This window comes from Lygodium microphyllum, chromosome 1 (assembly GCF_053477565.2).
Source record: "Lygodium microphyllum isolate KBCC chromosome 1, Lygodium_microphyllum_v1.1.10, whole genome shotgun sequence".
NCBI lineage: Eukaryota > Viridiplantae > Streptophyta > Polypodiopsida > Schizaeales > Lygodiaceae > Lygodium > Lygodium microphyllum.
This window is the reverse complement of record NC_141135.1, coordinates 191,475,242-191,490,813: the sequence shown is the minus strand read 5'-3', so window position 1 is coordinate 191,490,813 and position 15,572 is coordinate 191,475,242. Positions and strand designations below refer to the sequence as shown.

The 15,572-nt window shown below is 37.5% G+C and overlaps 1 protein-coding gene across 1 annotated transcript; it reads right to left on the bottom strand.

Annotated features, from left to right (window-relative positions):
- Nucleotides 1-3,191: 3,191 nt before the first annotated feature.
- On the bottom strand, nt 3,192-3,975 carry LOC148042107 (uncharacterized). Its single transcript, XM_087663325.1, has 2 exons — nt 3,943-3,975; nt 3,192-3,818 (listed from the first exon to the last, which is right to left on the bottom strand). The coding sequence occupies exons 1-2, from the start codon at nt 3,973-3,975 to the stop codon at nt 3,192-3,194; spliced, it is 660 nt and encodes a 219-aa protein (XP_087519451.1).
- Between the last annotated feature and the right edge of the window lie 11,597 nt (nt 3,976-15,572).

Below are 15,572 nucleotides of genomic sequence, written 5' to 3'. Positions count from 1 at the left end.
CAAGAATGATAGCTAAGCATAGAAGCTTAGTAGATTGGAGCCATAGGCCATTTGTAGTGTTATTTTTTTATTTCCTAGTCCTTGAGGATAGCCTAAACTACACTGATGGTTGTTGATCATATGATGCTCAAAACACAATCAAATGATGCTTGTTGTGAAGATTAGGAAGCAAGAAGAGTCATTATAGAGTTCATTGTTGCTGAATATTGAAGCCTAAAGAGAGAGATAGAGATCCATGGCTATAGACTCCATGAAAGATCTAAAGAGATATTGAAAAGAGAGAAGAGAAGCCTCTTTTATGAAAGTAATTGCGATTAACTTTTACTCTAAATCCTATAGCCCTAGCTTTGACCAAATACCTCCAAAATTTGCATGAAATTTAATGATGAGCTACTATTTTGGTATGATTACCACAAAATGTTTCACAATCTCTTATGTAAGCCTTAGATATGGAATCTTCTAACTATAGTTATATGATAGTCACTGCTAGTCATAGTCCATGTCTTATGCTTATGATACCTATCTGAGATAGGGTTTTCCAATTTTTAAAATGAAGCTAGGTATGAAGAAAGGGAAATAAAAAAGGATCAAATACCTATACTCTGATACCACTAGTAAAGAAGGGACCTAAAAGGAGAGAGAAAGAGGATATTGAAGACTATAGAAGAGAGAGAAATAGAGTACAAAGGAGAGAGAAGATAACAATGATAGGAACTAAATAAAGAGATGGTTAGCAGCTGTGAAAGGACATGATAGAAGCTTGAGAATATGAAAGGACAAAATGTATGATTCAAAATTTTTGTCTATACAATTGTTCTTCACACCTTTTATACTTAGGTCAATATGACACTAAATATTTATTCAAAGATACCCCTGATTCAATTCCTTACATGTATAAAAGATGTGAAGGACACTTGTACAAACACCAAATTTGAATAACACAACTTTTCTTTTCACCTTACTAGGCTTCCATTCTTGGCTAGTAGTCATCTCTCTCTTCTCTTCATGTGTTTTTCTCTCATTTTAGTCCCCCTCTCTCTCTCTCTCTAAACTATATTTATCTCTCTTGTGCAATCTTCACTCTCCTCTTTCTCTCTCCTCTCCATTCCCTTCTTCACATAATATTAATTGTAAGATGAAAAGTGGCAAAACAGAAGAGGATAACAAAGGTGGCAAAAGAAAGGGCTATGCAAATCAAGCAAAGGGTCCAAGGAATACAATAATTTTTTGTCAAAATCTGTAGCCATACATTTAGTTGTAATATTATTTTGAAAGCTAGTGTAGCACGCTTGCCAGTTGTAATATTTTTCATTAGCAAGAAAGACCCATAAGTTGACACGGATATATGCACTAGCTTTCATTTACTTTCATGAGGCCCAGCATAATCTAAATGTGTATGCATGAACTAGAAATGACTGGCCAAGAGCCAAATAGGATAGATGGACACCCAACTTGAGAGAAAGCCAAAACTCAAAACCCCATATATAAAAACTTAAAAGTGAATGGATAAGCTCATTCTTGTGGTGTGAAATCTTGAGAGATCTCTTCTTGCTTCTTGCACACTTCTTGTTTATATGAGAGAGGGAAAGATTGAGAGAGAGAGGGGGGAGAGAGTCAGATAGAGGTAGAGTAAGGAATTGGTGTGGAGAAGCTTTTGCTTCTTCTTCTCTGTGAAGCTTATGTGGTGATTGAGGTAACTAAAATGGAGATTTTTTGAGTTGCATTGCAAGGATTGTGGGAGCCACCATTGAGCCTTTAGTTTGTGATATGGAGGATAAGGTAAGGCGGTGACTTCACTACGCCCTTGTTAGTTCATTCATTTTTCCTTTCATGCCATTTGAAAAATAATGGATAGATCATGAGTCCAAAGGATGTATAGACTTTGTGAGAGGTAGTTATTATCAAATCAAATGAAGTACTTGAAACAATAAGCATTCCATGAAGTCTGGCAATCGAGCTTGTGAAAGTTCCAACATTTTGATTTCATTGTTGTGACATGATGGAATCATTTGTGAAGGCATATATTCTCTATAACATACATTGGAATAGAAGCATGACTTTGAAATAGAATATGAGTACATTAACCAAAATGAATTAGGAGTGGAGCTCAAAAAAAGTGTGAGATAGGTAGAAAACCAAGGGAGAGAATGGCTTGGAAAGAAAGAAAGTTGTAGCAAACTTTTGGGAGTTTGACTTAGTGAATGCCTTGTGTGAGGTCAAGCCAAACATTAATCTTCTACAATTAATTTAATCATCACCAAAAGTTTGCAAGAAATTCAAGAAAATCCTACAAACAAGTTATGTTTTGGAGTATGTAGATTTTAATCAAGTGGGCAGTGAATGGTGGAAACATGGGGAGAAACACTCTCTTAGGGTGCAAGATTATGTGGATAGAATTTTGAATGAAAGTGTGATGGTAGACATATGCATCATTTGTAAGTATAATGGGCATGGATTTATTAGAGAGGCTAGATCCACCTATTCAAAAGGATGCCACAACTATTCTAAAAATGGTTGATAACCAAAAGGAATGTATCCCAACTGTATGTGACAGTAGCTCACATTGAGTGCATTCTTCATTTTTGCATGATTCTATTTAGTTGAATGGCTATGGATCTTATGCTCTAATTATCCGCTAATCTTTGTATGTTGGTTAAAGAGGATGATTTAAAATTCTTACCGTGATTTGACAAGGGTTTTGTAAACAAACAAGAGAAAGAGAGGGGAAGCAACCACAAGTACATATATACAATGGAGATTTTGCATAGAGTGGGGCTGAAATTTTTTCTTTTTCTTTCTTATTCTTCCATACAAAAGAACTTAGTCTATAGTATGATAAAATACTAATATGAAAATACTAAAACATATGTACATGTGGTCACTAAGTGTGACCCCACTAAGTATAGATGAGGTGGCACAATGAATGTGCCAAAACTAAGAGTAGATTACATGGATGTAGTCTAGCTATAATCACTAGCATATCCTCCATGTTGGTCACCTAACACACTAGTGAGTAAGATCAAGTTACTTCACCAAGGTATGTAGTGTTGATAAATATGTCCTATCTTGTGGTTGTATGTAAAGTGTCCTTAAGTTTGGGGGTATCTATCTTTAGAGGATACCATTTTAGTGTGTGTGGACGGTTGGAGATATGGTTGGAGAATAATGGAGGAGAAGTTGACATTGAGCTCCTAACCTGTGCTTGTTCCATCTTTGTCTTCCTCTATTTGAAGTTTTATTATGGTATCAGAGCCAAGAACAAATTCTGGGTTATTGATTGACAAATCCAAGGAACCCGTTGGCAGGTGTGTAGAGACATCAAGTAGCACCTGCCACCCATTCTGCTGTGCTTCAGGTATCCAATTCAAAGAATGTCGTACACCAGACAAGCAAGACTGAGCAGGGTAAACAAACAAGCCTTTTCCCCCGCCATGCCAGCCTTGCCTCTTCAGCAGCAGCCTTCTTAGCTCTGCTGTGACAATTTGAAGATCGGGCTCTTTTACAGGAGCCAGAGTGCATTTGGCTCCCCGCAGAGTAAAACAGGATATAACATGTTTCATAGATTCATGATTGTCTGCCAAGACTAGCATGAGACTTTCCCTCTGCACAGGATATATGTCACCAAAAAGCCAGTAGCCAGCTGTGAAGCCCGTCGTAAATATGACAGAGTACTGACTCTTGTCAACATTGAAAAGCTGTAGAAGCCTGTGCTGTGTGTCAAAGACATATGCCATAAGGTGGCTGAAGGGAGCATTTGACAAAGAGACTGAACCAAGATTGGGTCCTTCTTCCAAAAGCACTCGCATATATTCTTCAACCTGTGAAGTGATTTTTCGACAAATAGAGAGTCTTCATGTATTTCCAAGTGGCGAAATTAGGCAGAGAGCCATTGAATGCATTGTTGTCCAAGCTCAAGACCCACAGTCCATCGAGTTGACAAACATAGAACGTCTCATTGTGAGAGCTTGTTACCATGTCCGCAAAAGAGATGCATCCAGATCTGAAGTTATATATGAAACCAACTTTCTGGTTTGCATAATTGAATGCAATTTCAGATTTCTTTCTTATACCTCTTGGTATTCGTTTTGCATTTGGTAACTTAATTGGTGTCTAATTGAAGTCGCCTCCTGTGCATCCCGGATGCTCAATTTCTGGACTGATTGTTGGCTGCTGCTGCCTATAACAATGTATGCATCTTCTTTGCAACCACATAATAGTGTATGACAGAGACAGCAATATATGCTACCCCTAAGATGCAGGCCCTCCAGAACAATGTGGGTCACCCTGCCATTCGCGCATTTCACTCCTTAACAAGCCCCAAAGCAGTGGTCCATGCCAGTCTAGCTTCCAAGCTTCTGAGATGCATCAACAAAGGACTTGAATGCTAGCAGAGCAATGTGGTCAGTGGTGGCATTCTGAGCCGCAGCGAGAAGTGGCAAACAGAGAAGCAGGGGCAGCCACATTGTGCAGCTAGCTGCATCCATAGCCATCGAAACTTAGCCTACAGAGTTAGCGAAGGCACTCTCTATTCCAAGGCATGTGAATCAGAGAGACAGGCAATGTTAGAGGCTTTACAGCTCAAATTCCTGTAGAGTGCAAGAGTTATTAAAGAGATAGTGTGCTTCAAGTGCCATAAATACAGTCCAGGACTCCAGACTATGCCACAATCTACAGGAAAAACCAAATACCTTGCTTGACAGACTTGAGCCAAAAGAAAGTTAAAAATTGCAAGAAAAGTGGTCAACTTTAGACCCATGTTTTAATGCATTTTGGGTCATATAGACATTGTGTGGAATCCGATTTGGATGTTTCTTGCTGGGAACTGAATGTATGACATGTTGGCATCATGGATGGATGTATATGATAGTTTTTGGACACATGTATAACAGTCATATTGCTGAATACCATTTCTGAACAGATTGTATTGTTGTTTTCTTCTGAATTTGCAGCAGTCATAATGTCTGACATGGCACAGATCACTCAGATCGTGGGAGACAAATTGACCAAAGAAAACTATAGTGTTTGGTCTTACAGGATGAAGAATTTTTTTATGGGTAGAGGTCTATGGGACCTCATAACAAGTGATGATGAATGTCCAGAAGTTCCCGAACATCCAACTGAAGAGCAAAAGAAAGCGTACAAGGATTGGACCGGGAAGAACAGGAAGGTTTTGCATTGGATCTCCATATGTATTTCAGAAACGTTGATTCCTCATATCAAAAAGGCAAGTACTTGTAAGGAGGCATGGGAAATCATAGAAAAAATGTATTGAACATGTACAGAGGCTCGTAAGATACAACTTAAGTAGAGATTACATGGTGCATGGAGAGGCAATCGCAGTATCAGTGACTATGTGGCAGAAATCAAGCAAATTTCAGAAGACCTTGCATCCATTAATGCACCTGTTGATGATGATGATTTAGTGTCAGTGACACTAAATGGGCTTGGACTAGCTTTCAAATCTTTGGATACCTCTATTGCCGTTAGGGGAGGCTCTATGCCTGACTTTGAGGAGCTTATTGGATTGCTACTTACAGAAGAAATCAAGTTGGGATTGAATGCATCTAGCAGTGGCAAAAATGCAGGTGGAGATAGTGTTTTCTATCACCAGAGAGGTTGTGGCAGCTCATTTAGAGCTAGAGGCTCTTCACCTGGTCGTAGTAATTATGGTTTTTCTCGTGGAAGAGGTAACTTTGGTCGTGGCGACTTCATGCATAGAGGCAGGGGGAGATCTTTCCCTAGAGGTAGAGGACGGTCTAGTTCTTCTTCACAAAGAGATGGCACTTGTCATTATTGTGGGCAGTTTGGTCACTTTGAGAGGGATTGTTATCAAAAATAGAATGCCATGTCTAGGGGTCGTGGAAGGACCCAATATGGCCACTATGCAGGCACTTATGGTGGTACAGGTTATGGACCTAGAGGTGGATTGCCTAGAGGTCACCTATTTGCTATGGAGCATGTGCTTGGGAGCATGACTCATCCTCCTTGTGAGAATGACTAGTTTTTGGATTCAGGAGCTACAAACCACATGACTCATCATGCTGAGTGGTTTGATAGCAAGGAGCAAATGCAAAATGATGAATATGTTGCCACTGGTGATGATACTTTACACAAAATTACTCATATTGGTAGTGTGCCACTTGTTACTAAAGATGGGATTGAGAACAAGCTTGGTGATGTAGTTTATGTGCCCACAATAACTAAGAACCTAGCATCGGTTGGTCAAATGACAGATCAAGGATTGCAGGTGAGATTCAATAAGTTTGGATGTTTCATTGAAGAGTTCCATAATGAGAGAACTGGCAAGGTGATTGCTCATGGTAGAAAGAAAGGGAGATTGTTTGCTTTGGATGTAGGTACCCCAGTGATTCAAAACTCTATGTATGTTGAGAGAGGACATGGGCCAGATAAGGATGTGGAATTATGGCATAGATGGATTGGTCATGTTAATTTGCAAAGATTTAAGCAAATGCAATGAAAACAGATAGTCCGTGGTCTACCGCATTTAGGATATGTGAATTTTGATCATGTATGTGAGGCTTGTCAATTTGGCAAGCAGTCCAGATTGCCATTTCCAAAGAGGGGGAGAATAAGCAGCTATCCTTTGGAAATAATACACTCAGATATTTGGGGCCCATGTCAGAATGTTTCCATGAGCGGAAAATGTAGATTCTATATCAGTTTCATTGATGATTTCAGCAGGATGACTTGGGTGTACTTTATGCAGCATAAAAGTGAAGCATTTGAACAGTTCTTGGAATTTAAATCTATGGTGGCTAAAAAGCAGTTTGGATGCTACATAAAATGTTTGAGGTCAGATAATGGTGGAGAGTACATGTCATATGAGTTTTGTGACTTCTTGAGAGATCATGGTATCAAAAGGAAATTGACATGCAGGTATACACCTCAGCAAAATGGTGTGGCTGAAAGGAAGAATTGGATTATTGCAGAGGTTGTAAGGGCAATGATGAACCAAATGAACATGCCATTGTCATATTGGGCAGAAGCAGTGCATACTACAGTTCACATTATGAATAGAACACCTACAGCCTTGATTCATAATATGTCACCATATGAGAGAATGTATGGCATGAAACCCACTGTTGCATACCTTAGAGTCTTTGGATGTGTCTGTTATTTCCGGATGATTTGAGAAAGAAGATGGAACCTAATGCTGTAAAATGCATTTTCCTTGGATATCCTGATGAGAAGAAGGGATACAAATGCTATGATCCAGTGAGTAAGGAAGTATACATAAGCAGGGATGTCAAATTTAGTGAAAATGAATCATGGTACAAGCCCAAAATTGCAGTGGATGTTGATTCCTATGAAAGCGATGATGATAATGGCTATGGAAGGAAAATTTCAGCAAACAGCAAGGCTGAAAATCAACATGTGGAAGATGCTTCAGGACCTCAAGAGAATGTGGAAAGCAGTGGTAGCTTCAGTCCATGGAGTGGTAGATTGAGAAATGCACAAAGGAGTACAGAAGTTGCAAAAGGTAAGAGACCAATGACTGAAAGTTCAAAAGATGAATCTATAGATGATGAGTATGGCATTCCGCATGTTAAAACACCTAGCACTAGAAGTGCAGGAAAGTATGTGCCACCACATGCTAGATCAGATGAGACACACGGTAGTGCACCTCAATTGAGAAGGTCAGAAAGGGTAAGGTATCCATTTGATAGATTGACTTATAATGGGTTCATGAAGATGCATACATGGTTTCTTATGTACAACATGTGGAGCCTACTTGCTTTGAAGAAGCAGTAGAGAGCAAAGAGTGGAGACAAGCAATGGATGAAGAGATGAATGCACTAAGGAAAAACAAGACTTGGGATTTGGTGAAACTACCTTATGGCAAGAAGTCCATTGGATGTAAATGGGTTTACAAGGTCAAATGTAAGTCGGATGGTTCTCTTGAAAGGTATACAGCAAGGCTAGTTGCAAAAGGATATGCACAAACTTATGGTTTGGACTATGAAGAAACATTCAGTCCAGTAGCTAAAATGATGACAACGAGATCGGTAATTGCTTTGGCTTCTATCTATGGTTGGAGGCTTTATCAAATGGATGTGAAAAATGCATTTTTGAATGGCAACTTAGAAGAAGTGTACATGGATCAACCAGAGGGCTATGTGGATTCAAAATACCCACATTATGTATTCAAGTTGAAGAAGGCTTTATATGGACTGAAGCAAGCACCAAGAGCATGGTGTGATAGAATCAACAAAATCTTATGCAGTATGGGATTTTAGCAAAGCAAAGCTGATTATTCACTTTATGTGAGGCATACAGAAGATGGTATGGTTGTTGTGGTCATCTATGTTGATGATCTCATTATTACAAGTACACTTGAGAAGGAGATTACTGAAGTCAAGCATGGGTTACATAAAGAGTTTGATATAAAGGACCTTGGTTTGTTGAGATACTTCTTGGGTATTGAGGTTATTGACACACCTCATGGTATATGGCTGATACAAAGGCAATATGCATTGGAGATGTTGGAAAAATATGGCATGACAGGATGCAAACCAGTTGATACACCATTGGATCAAAATGCTAAGTTGATGGATGATGGATCTTATGTTGAGGATGTTACTATGTTCAGAAAGATGGTTGGTAGTCTTATCTACTTGACCATTACAAGACCAGACTTGAGTTACGTTGTTGGATTGATAAGTCAGTTTATGCAGAAACCATGAAAATCACATTTGGATGTAGTGAGAAGAGTTCTTAGATATGTGAAGAAGACAGCTGGATTTGGGCTGTTTTATGAAAAAGGAATCAAACCTACATTATTTGGATACTCAGATGCAGACTGGGCAGGTAGCTCTATGGATAGAAGATCTACTAGTGGCTATGCATTCTCATTTGGATCAGCCATGGTAAGTTGGAGCAGTAAGAAGCAACCTACAGTTGCTTTATCAAGCACTGAAGCAGAGTATAGAGGCATTGCATTGGCAGCATGTGAGCAGACATGGCTGAGATTGATCCTATATGACATGGGGATAGAGATTGATGGTGGAGTTATTATGTATTGTGACAATGTTAGCAGCATTATGTTGGCAAAGAACCCAATCTACCATGCAAGAACAAAACACATAGAAGTGCACTATCATTTCATTAGAGAAAAAGTCATTGATGGAGAGATTGACTTGGTCCATGTGAAAACCAATGTGACCAAGTTGCTAATATCTTTACCGAAGCATTAGGTAAAGATAAGTTTGAGTACTTCAGGAGTGCACTTGGAGTCTTATGTGTGCAAGCTCATTCTGAGCTTGAGGGGGAGTGTTGATAAATATGTCCTATCCTGTGGTTGTATGTAAAGTGTCCTTAAGTTTGGGGGTATCTATCTTTAGAGGATACCATTTTAGTGTGTGTGGATGGTTGGAGATATGGTTGGAGAATAATGGAGAAGAAGTTGACATTGAGCTCCTAACCTGTGCTTGTTCCATCTTTGTCTTCCTCTATTTGAAGTTTTATTATGTAGTGGATACTAGATCATGTGGAGCTCAACATCTCAATACTTCTCATTGAGCTTAACATGAGCTCATGTTCTTTTTGGCAGCACTTGAAGTGCTGGCCTATGTTGCACATACTTTATGCATCCCATCAACTATGAACTCTGGTAAGCGATCCACAATCTATTTCCACTATTTTTCAAATGTTACACATTGCATAACCAATCTACTTATGCCAAATTTCAATGTCAACCACAATACTTGAACCTTGTGTAAATGTGGCAACATCTATTTGAGGCAAACCCACATCAAGAGAAAACAATTTTCTTGCATGCTTACCTTTTTCAATCAACTTGCAACCATTTCTAGGGTCCTCTACATAACAACCATCGAATGTGAACAATTATAATATTCATAAAATGTTGCATGACAAAGAGCTATTTACTTCTGTCATCATTGTTTTTGCTAGTGAAAATATATTTACCTTGCTACTTTTTTATTTTTATTTTTTATCTTTTTTCTAAAACAATTACTAGATATATAGCCTATCTTACTAGCAGTATGGCATTTCTCACCACAATGCCATCATTCCCCATTATCACCAAATTGTTGCTGTTGTTGATTACAACCTACAACTTACCCATTTTGGGTTTCCCTTTCTTAGGATTGTCCTCACCTATTTTGTTGTGTAACATAACTTTGACCACAATCACAACCTTGGCCTTGGCTAGGACCTCTATCTCTACTAGTACAGTAAAACACATGTTCATACTTACTCTTACTTCGAGAAGTAGAGGAATATAATCCAAGGTTCTTATCCTCAAGTATTAGCATAGAAAATAGATCTACAAAGTTAGGTATATCATCCTTTTGGTATTCATAGATGACCTAAAGCTCTTGTACTTATCTCTAAGTCCATCTAAACATGCTCCCACAATATCATCATCATCAATTGCAACATTGATAAATTCAAGATCTTCCATAATACTCTTTATCCTTAATGCATAATCATTGATGGAAAGATTCCTACTTTTAACTTAATTCAGCTATAAGTTGAGTTACAACTTTCTAGATTTTGTGTTTATCTCAAACAACCTTACTAGGCTCTTCCATACAATAGATGTGATTTCAAATTCTTGAAAGTAGCCCATCATATTGTCTATGACACTCACAGATAGCCAATAAATTATTTTAATCTGTGTCTACTCCCAATCTTTCTTAACATTTATTTGTTTTGCAATAGCATTTTGTTGAGAGACTTTAGGTGCCACTACCATGTCTCTTCCAAAATGTAGTTCCAAATACCTTTTTTCTTCAAGGACTTTGTCATCTTGAACTTCCAAGTATGATAATTATTCTTATAAAGCCTCTCATTGACAATTTAGTTAAAATTATCAAACATTTTAAGAAGACAAGAAACCTTGAAAAACCTACAAGTTGCAACCAAGCCAATACTAGGTGCACTACAATCAAAGTATGCAGCCTTTTTCTCACTGGTTGCACAATAACAACTACAATCCGAACTGTATATGCAAATGTTCTCTATGTCTACAACCTAGCAAACACTTGAATCCTTAGAAATCCAAAATTTGTAACCTTTGCACCTATAAATGGTAAACATAGAAAATCTCCAATATAGCAAAAAACGGTTTTTTACCAACTTGTAGGACCAAAATGGAGGCCAACATAATCTCAGATGGCAAAAATCACTACGGCAAAGCCCTATAAAGCCTATTTGAAATATCTATATTACCTTTCTTGCACACCAAGTTTCACTTCAATCAAAGACTACATCCCTGCCAACCTCAAGAGTTTCATACCCATTGGTTGCTTTCATACTTCAAGGCGAATCAAATAAGATGGAAGAGCTTCTTACCCATTGGTTACTTTCTTGTTTTCATGCTCTATTGCCTTCATCTCAACCTTAGATTGAGCTCCATGCAACCATGTGACTAATCTTATACCATGGAAACAAAAAAGAGAAAGAGATGAGAAGTAACCAAGAGTGCACACACACAATGGAGACTTGATGCACATAGAGAAGTAAGATTGAAATCTTCTTCTTTTCTTCTTCTTCCACACAAATGAACTTAGTTTAAAATGTGATAAAAGAATAATATGAAAGTATTAAAACATGGGTATAGTCTAACTGTAAAATCGTTGGTGTATCCTCCATGTCATATATTTAACACATGTGAGTAAAGTCCTATCACATTACTAAGGGCTATAATGGAAACTCATGTGGAGCTTGACATCTCAACAGGCTCTACCATGGAGAAAATCTATTAAGCATGTTTAAATGAGCTAATATGAGAGAAATATCAAATCCATAATGCTAATGCAGTAGAGTTGGATCTTGGGACTCCCAATGATCCTCGTCCAATTAAACTTGGGACTATGTTATTCAATGTTGAGCATAATAACTATTTGAAACTCCTTGTAATGTGTCCAACTAAGAAGCCCTTAATGACACAATTTGGTGGCTCATCAAGAGATATTTCTAAGTGGTACTACCCAGTACTCCTTAAATTAACAAATGGTTTGTCACTTATGTTTACTTGAGTTCACATCCCAATGGAAGGTTCTAGCCATGATCCATAAGGATCGACTTGAGTCCAAGTTCTCAGAGTAGTAGACTAGTGTCACCTAGTGTTGGGTCTTCAAGTGTCGCTTTCTGCTAGATCTCTTGAACTGAAGTAGATTGTGTCAAACTTGGTTCAAGGAGAATGAGAAATTAAGGGGAGTGTAAAATGTCAACCCTTTTATCCATAGGACATAGTCTCATTTCTATCCCCTAAAATTCCATAAGTCAATGTTCTACTTGATTATCTAGTGGATTATTGTATATATCCCTATCTAACATTACTTGAAAGAAATATCACCACTAACTGAGACCACCCAACAACCTTAGGACAAACCCATCGAGGATCTCACCCTCCTGCTTCCCTTTATGGATCAGCTTTAGTTATCTAATAACCTACCACATTTATATTTCAACACATAAGGCAACTTCTTTAATTAACATTTTACATTTCTAGGTTTGTTCACGTTATCTATATCACAATGCTCAAACATGATTAAAAAATTATTTATCAAGCACTTTCATTATTCATATTCTATTATGGTTTCTTCTCATGCCCATACAGGAGTATTACAATGCTCCTTTTACCAATCTAGAAGTACTAAGGTTCAATCCCACCAAAATTCCACCCTTAACTAGTATCAGGGATTCTTAGGAATATTTTCCTCCCTAGAGAGTGACCTCTTGTTATTGAGGCCGATTCACGCTCTCCAAAGTGATAAAATCAACCCCCTTGGTGTAGGTCCTTGCAACTAACGTTAGGGGAGGTTTAGTGCAATCCTTTCTTTTAACCTTTTAAGAACACACCTCCATGGCAATCAGCCTATCATCCAACTAGGAAAACATTCCATTATCCATAATATCAATCCAAACAATAGCTCTAAATATTTCATAACAATCAACCAACTTATATTGGCTAGGAAGGACATCCCCCCTTGCCCAAAACAATAAGCCTTTGCTTAAAATGACAATGTTAACAATCAAAAATAATTCTTTGGATACTTTGCAAAAAAAGATGCAATCCACATCAATAACTTATTCTTCCTTAGAGTTGAATCACAAAGTCTTATATGCCACTCTCCCCGGAACCTAGGTCACATGTTAAAATAACACATCTCTAGACTTATCTTTACATGACAAGCTTTTTTCCCTAACTATTTCAACACTTAATCATGCACACTCCATTTCTTATGACATCATGGAGCATCTACCTTTATATCTAAGTCAATCTAGGGGTCACTAGGTTCCTTGTAGATTCCTCCTATGTTTGTAGGACATAACCTTAACAGAATTACAATCTAAGTTTTTATCGCTAGAAATTTTCATGTATTTCTAGTAATAATTTAAGACATAGTTTAGTAACTCTTTTATCAAGCAATCAAATCATCCTTCTATAAGATATATCTCAAAGCTTAACACCCTTCTCAAGAGTATACTTCTCACAATATCCAATACTTTGAATCAATATTTAGAGTTTCTAGGGTCTTGCCTTGAGGGTACACTCACAAATGATGTTTCTACAATTATCAACTCCAACTTTGAGCAAGTTCCTCTAACCATGCTACAAACATCATTTATCCCTATAATGTTTTCCTTGGTTTAATTCAAATGCACCTAGTTAGTGCTTAGAGATGGAGGATTCTTTCTTGCTATGCAACTTCATTACCTATTCCTCTTCGATGCCATAATGACTGCTCCTCCAAGGCTTCAAATTCTTCTACAATCTCTACAACCAAGCCTTGTCCCATGATCACTTCGATAGAGTCCCCTTCTCTCTTTCTTTCTCAACGTTTCCCTTCTCTCTCTCTCTCTCTTTCTGTGTGTGTGTGTGTGTGTGTGTGTGTGTGTGTGTGTGTGTGGTACTATGAGTGAGTATAGTGCCCATAGAGTTAAACAAACTCTTCCAAAAACTACCCACAAACTTGGAATCTCTATTAGAAACAATCTTCATGGGCATACGATGCAATTAAAAAACCCCCACCATAAATTGCTCTACCACTTACTTGACTGAATATTATTGAATCTTAGTTGAAAGAAAGTGAGCACATTTTGTAAGTTGATCAATAATAACAAAGATACTATTTCAATCATGTTTAGAAGTTGGAGGTCCTATAATGAAATCCATGGATATATTGGTCAATTTTCTAGTAGGAATAAGTAATGGCTATAATAATCCACCATGCAAGAGAGAAGAATCCTTGTTTTGTTGGCACTCCAAGTAATGAGAGAAACAAAATACTTTACATCCTTCCAAAGTCCTTTCCAATAAAAACTCTTATGAATCTTATCAAATGTCTTGAAAATGCCAAATCTCCTACCATAGCAGAAGAGTGCATCTCTTGAAGAATCTTTTGCTTGAAGTTAGGAATAGGAGTCAAGTATACCCAACCTTTGAACCATAGAAGACCATTACAACACTTATAATTAGGAAATTCTCCATCATCTCCTTGCTGTAATTTCTACATATAATAGTGGCTACATGTTGGTCCAACAGATACTCTTCCTGAATGTCATCAATCCATTCTTTGTAAATAGTGGAGATGGTTGATAATGAACATACCCACATACATCAAAGAGCATCCACAACAACATTATCCTTTCTAGCCATGTAAGAGATCTCAAAATCATAACACTAAAGGGTGGCTAGCCCTCCTTAACTAATAGCATGGTGGTGAAGCAAATGGAGATTGACTAGGCTTAATGAAACCCATTTCCAAAATCTCTTTCACCTGCCTTTCTACCTCTTCCCTTTCACACTTGGATAACCTGTAAGGTGGCTTTTTGATAGGCTTTAGTTTCAAGAGCCAAGTCAATTGGATGATCTACTTCATGCTTTGATGGCAAAGAAAAAGGAGGCTAAAAAACACATTTATACTCTTCCACTAGCTTACAAAGGTAAGGATCCATTTCTTTGGAAGAGCTAGAAGACTATTCTTCATCCACTTTTGACAACAAAAGTGCAAAGATACATAACTTTGCATTGATTTCCTTCCAAATCTTCTTTAGGATAATTAGCTCCATGCTTTTCTTTTCAATTCCATACAATACCACTTATTGTCCCAAGTGATTCAATATATGTATACCCTCTATATCACATGCGTTCAATGCTTATTTATAAATATCCTTATTTGTCAATTTTTTCTTAATAAAACATAACCCTTTTCTATTCAATTTGTAAGTAACCCCTTTATATGGGACCCTTCTAAATGTTAAAAATGTGTAAATATGATATTTTTAAAATCCCTTATATTGAACCCATGTGATATATACATATATTTATGACTAACCTCCCCAGGCTTATTGTGCTTTCCACATAAATTTGATATGTTTCTTCTCTAGGTCCATGGAAAAATTTCCAAGATGTATAAGCTAGTCACAACCAAGTAATATATCAATTGGACCCATTTTCAAAGCAATGAAATTGATATGAGTGGTATATGTTGAATACAAAACAATAGGAATATGTGGACTAATTTTATGGCTAATCTTATGAGATCCATTAGCTACTTGAATATGTAAGGAAGAGT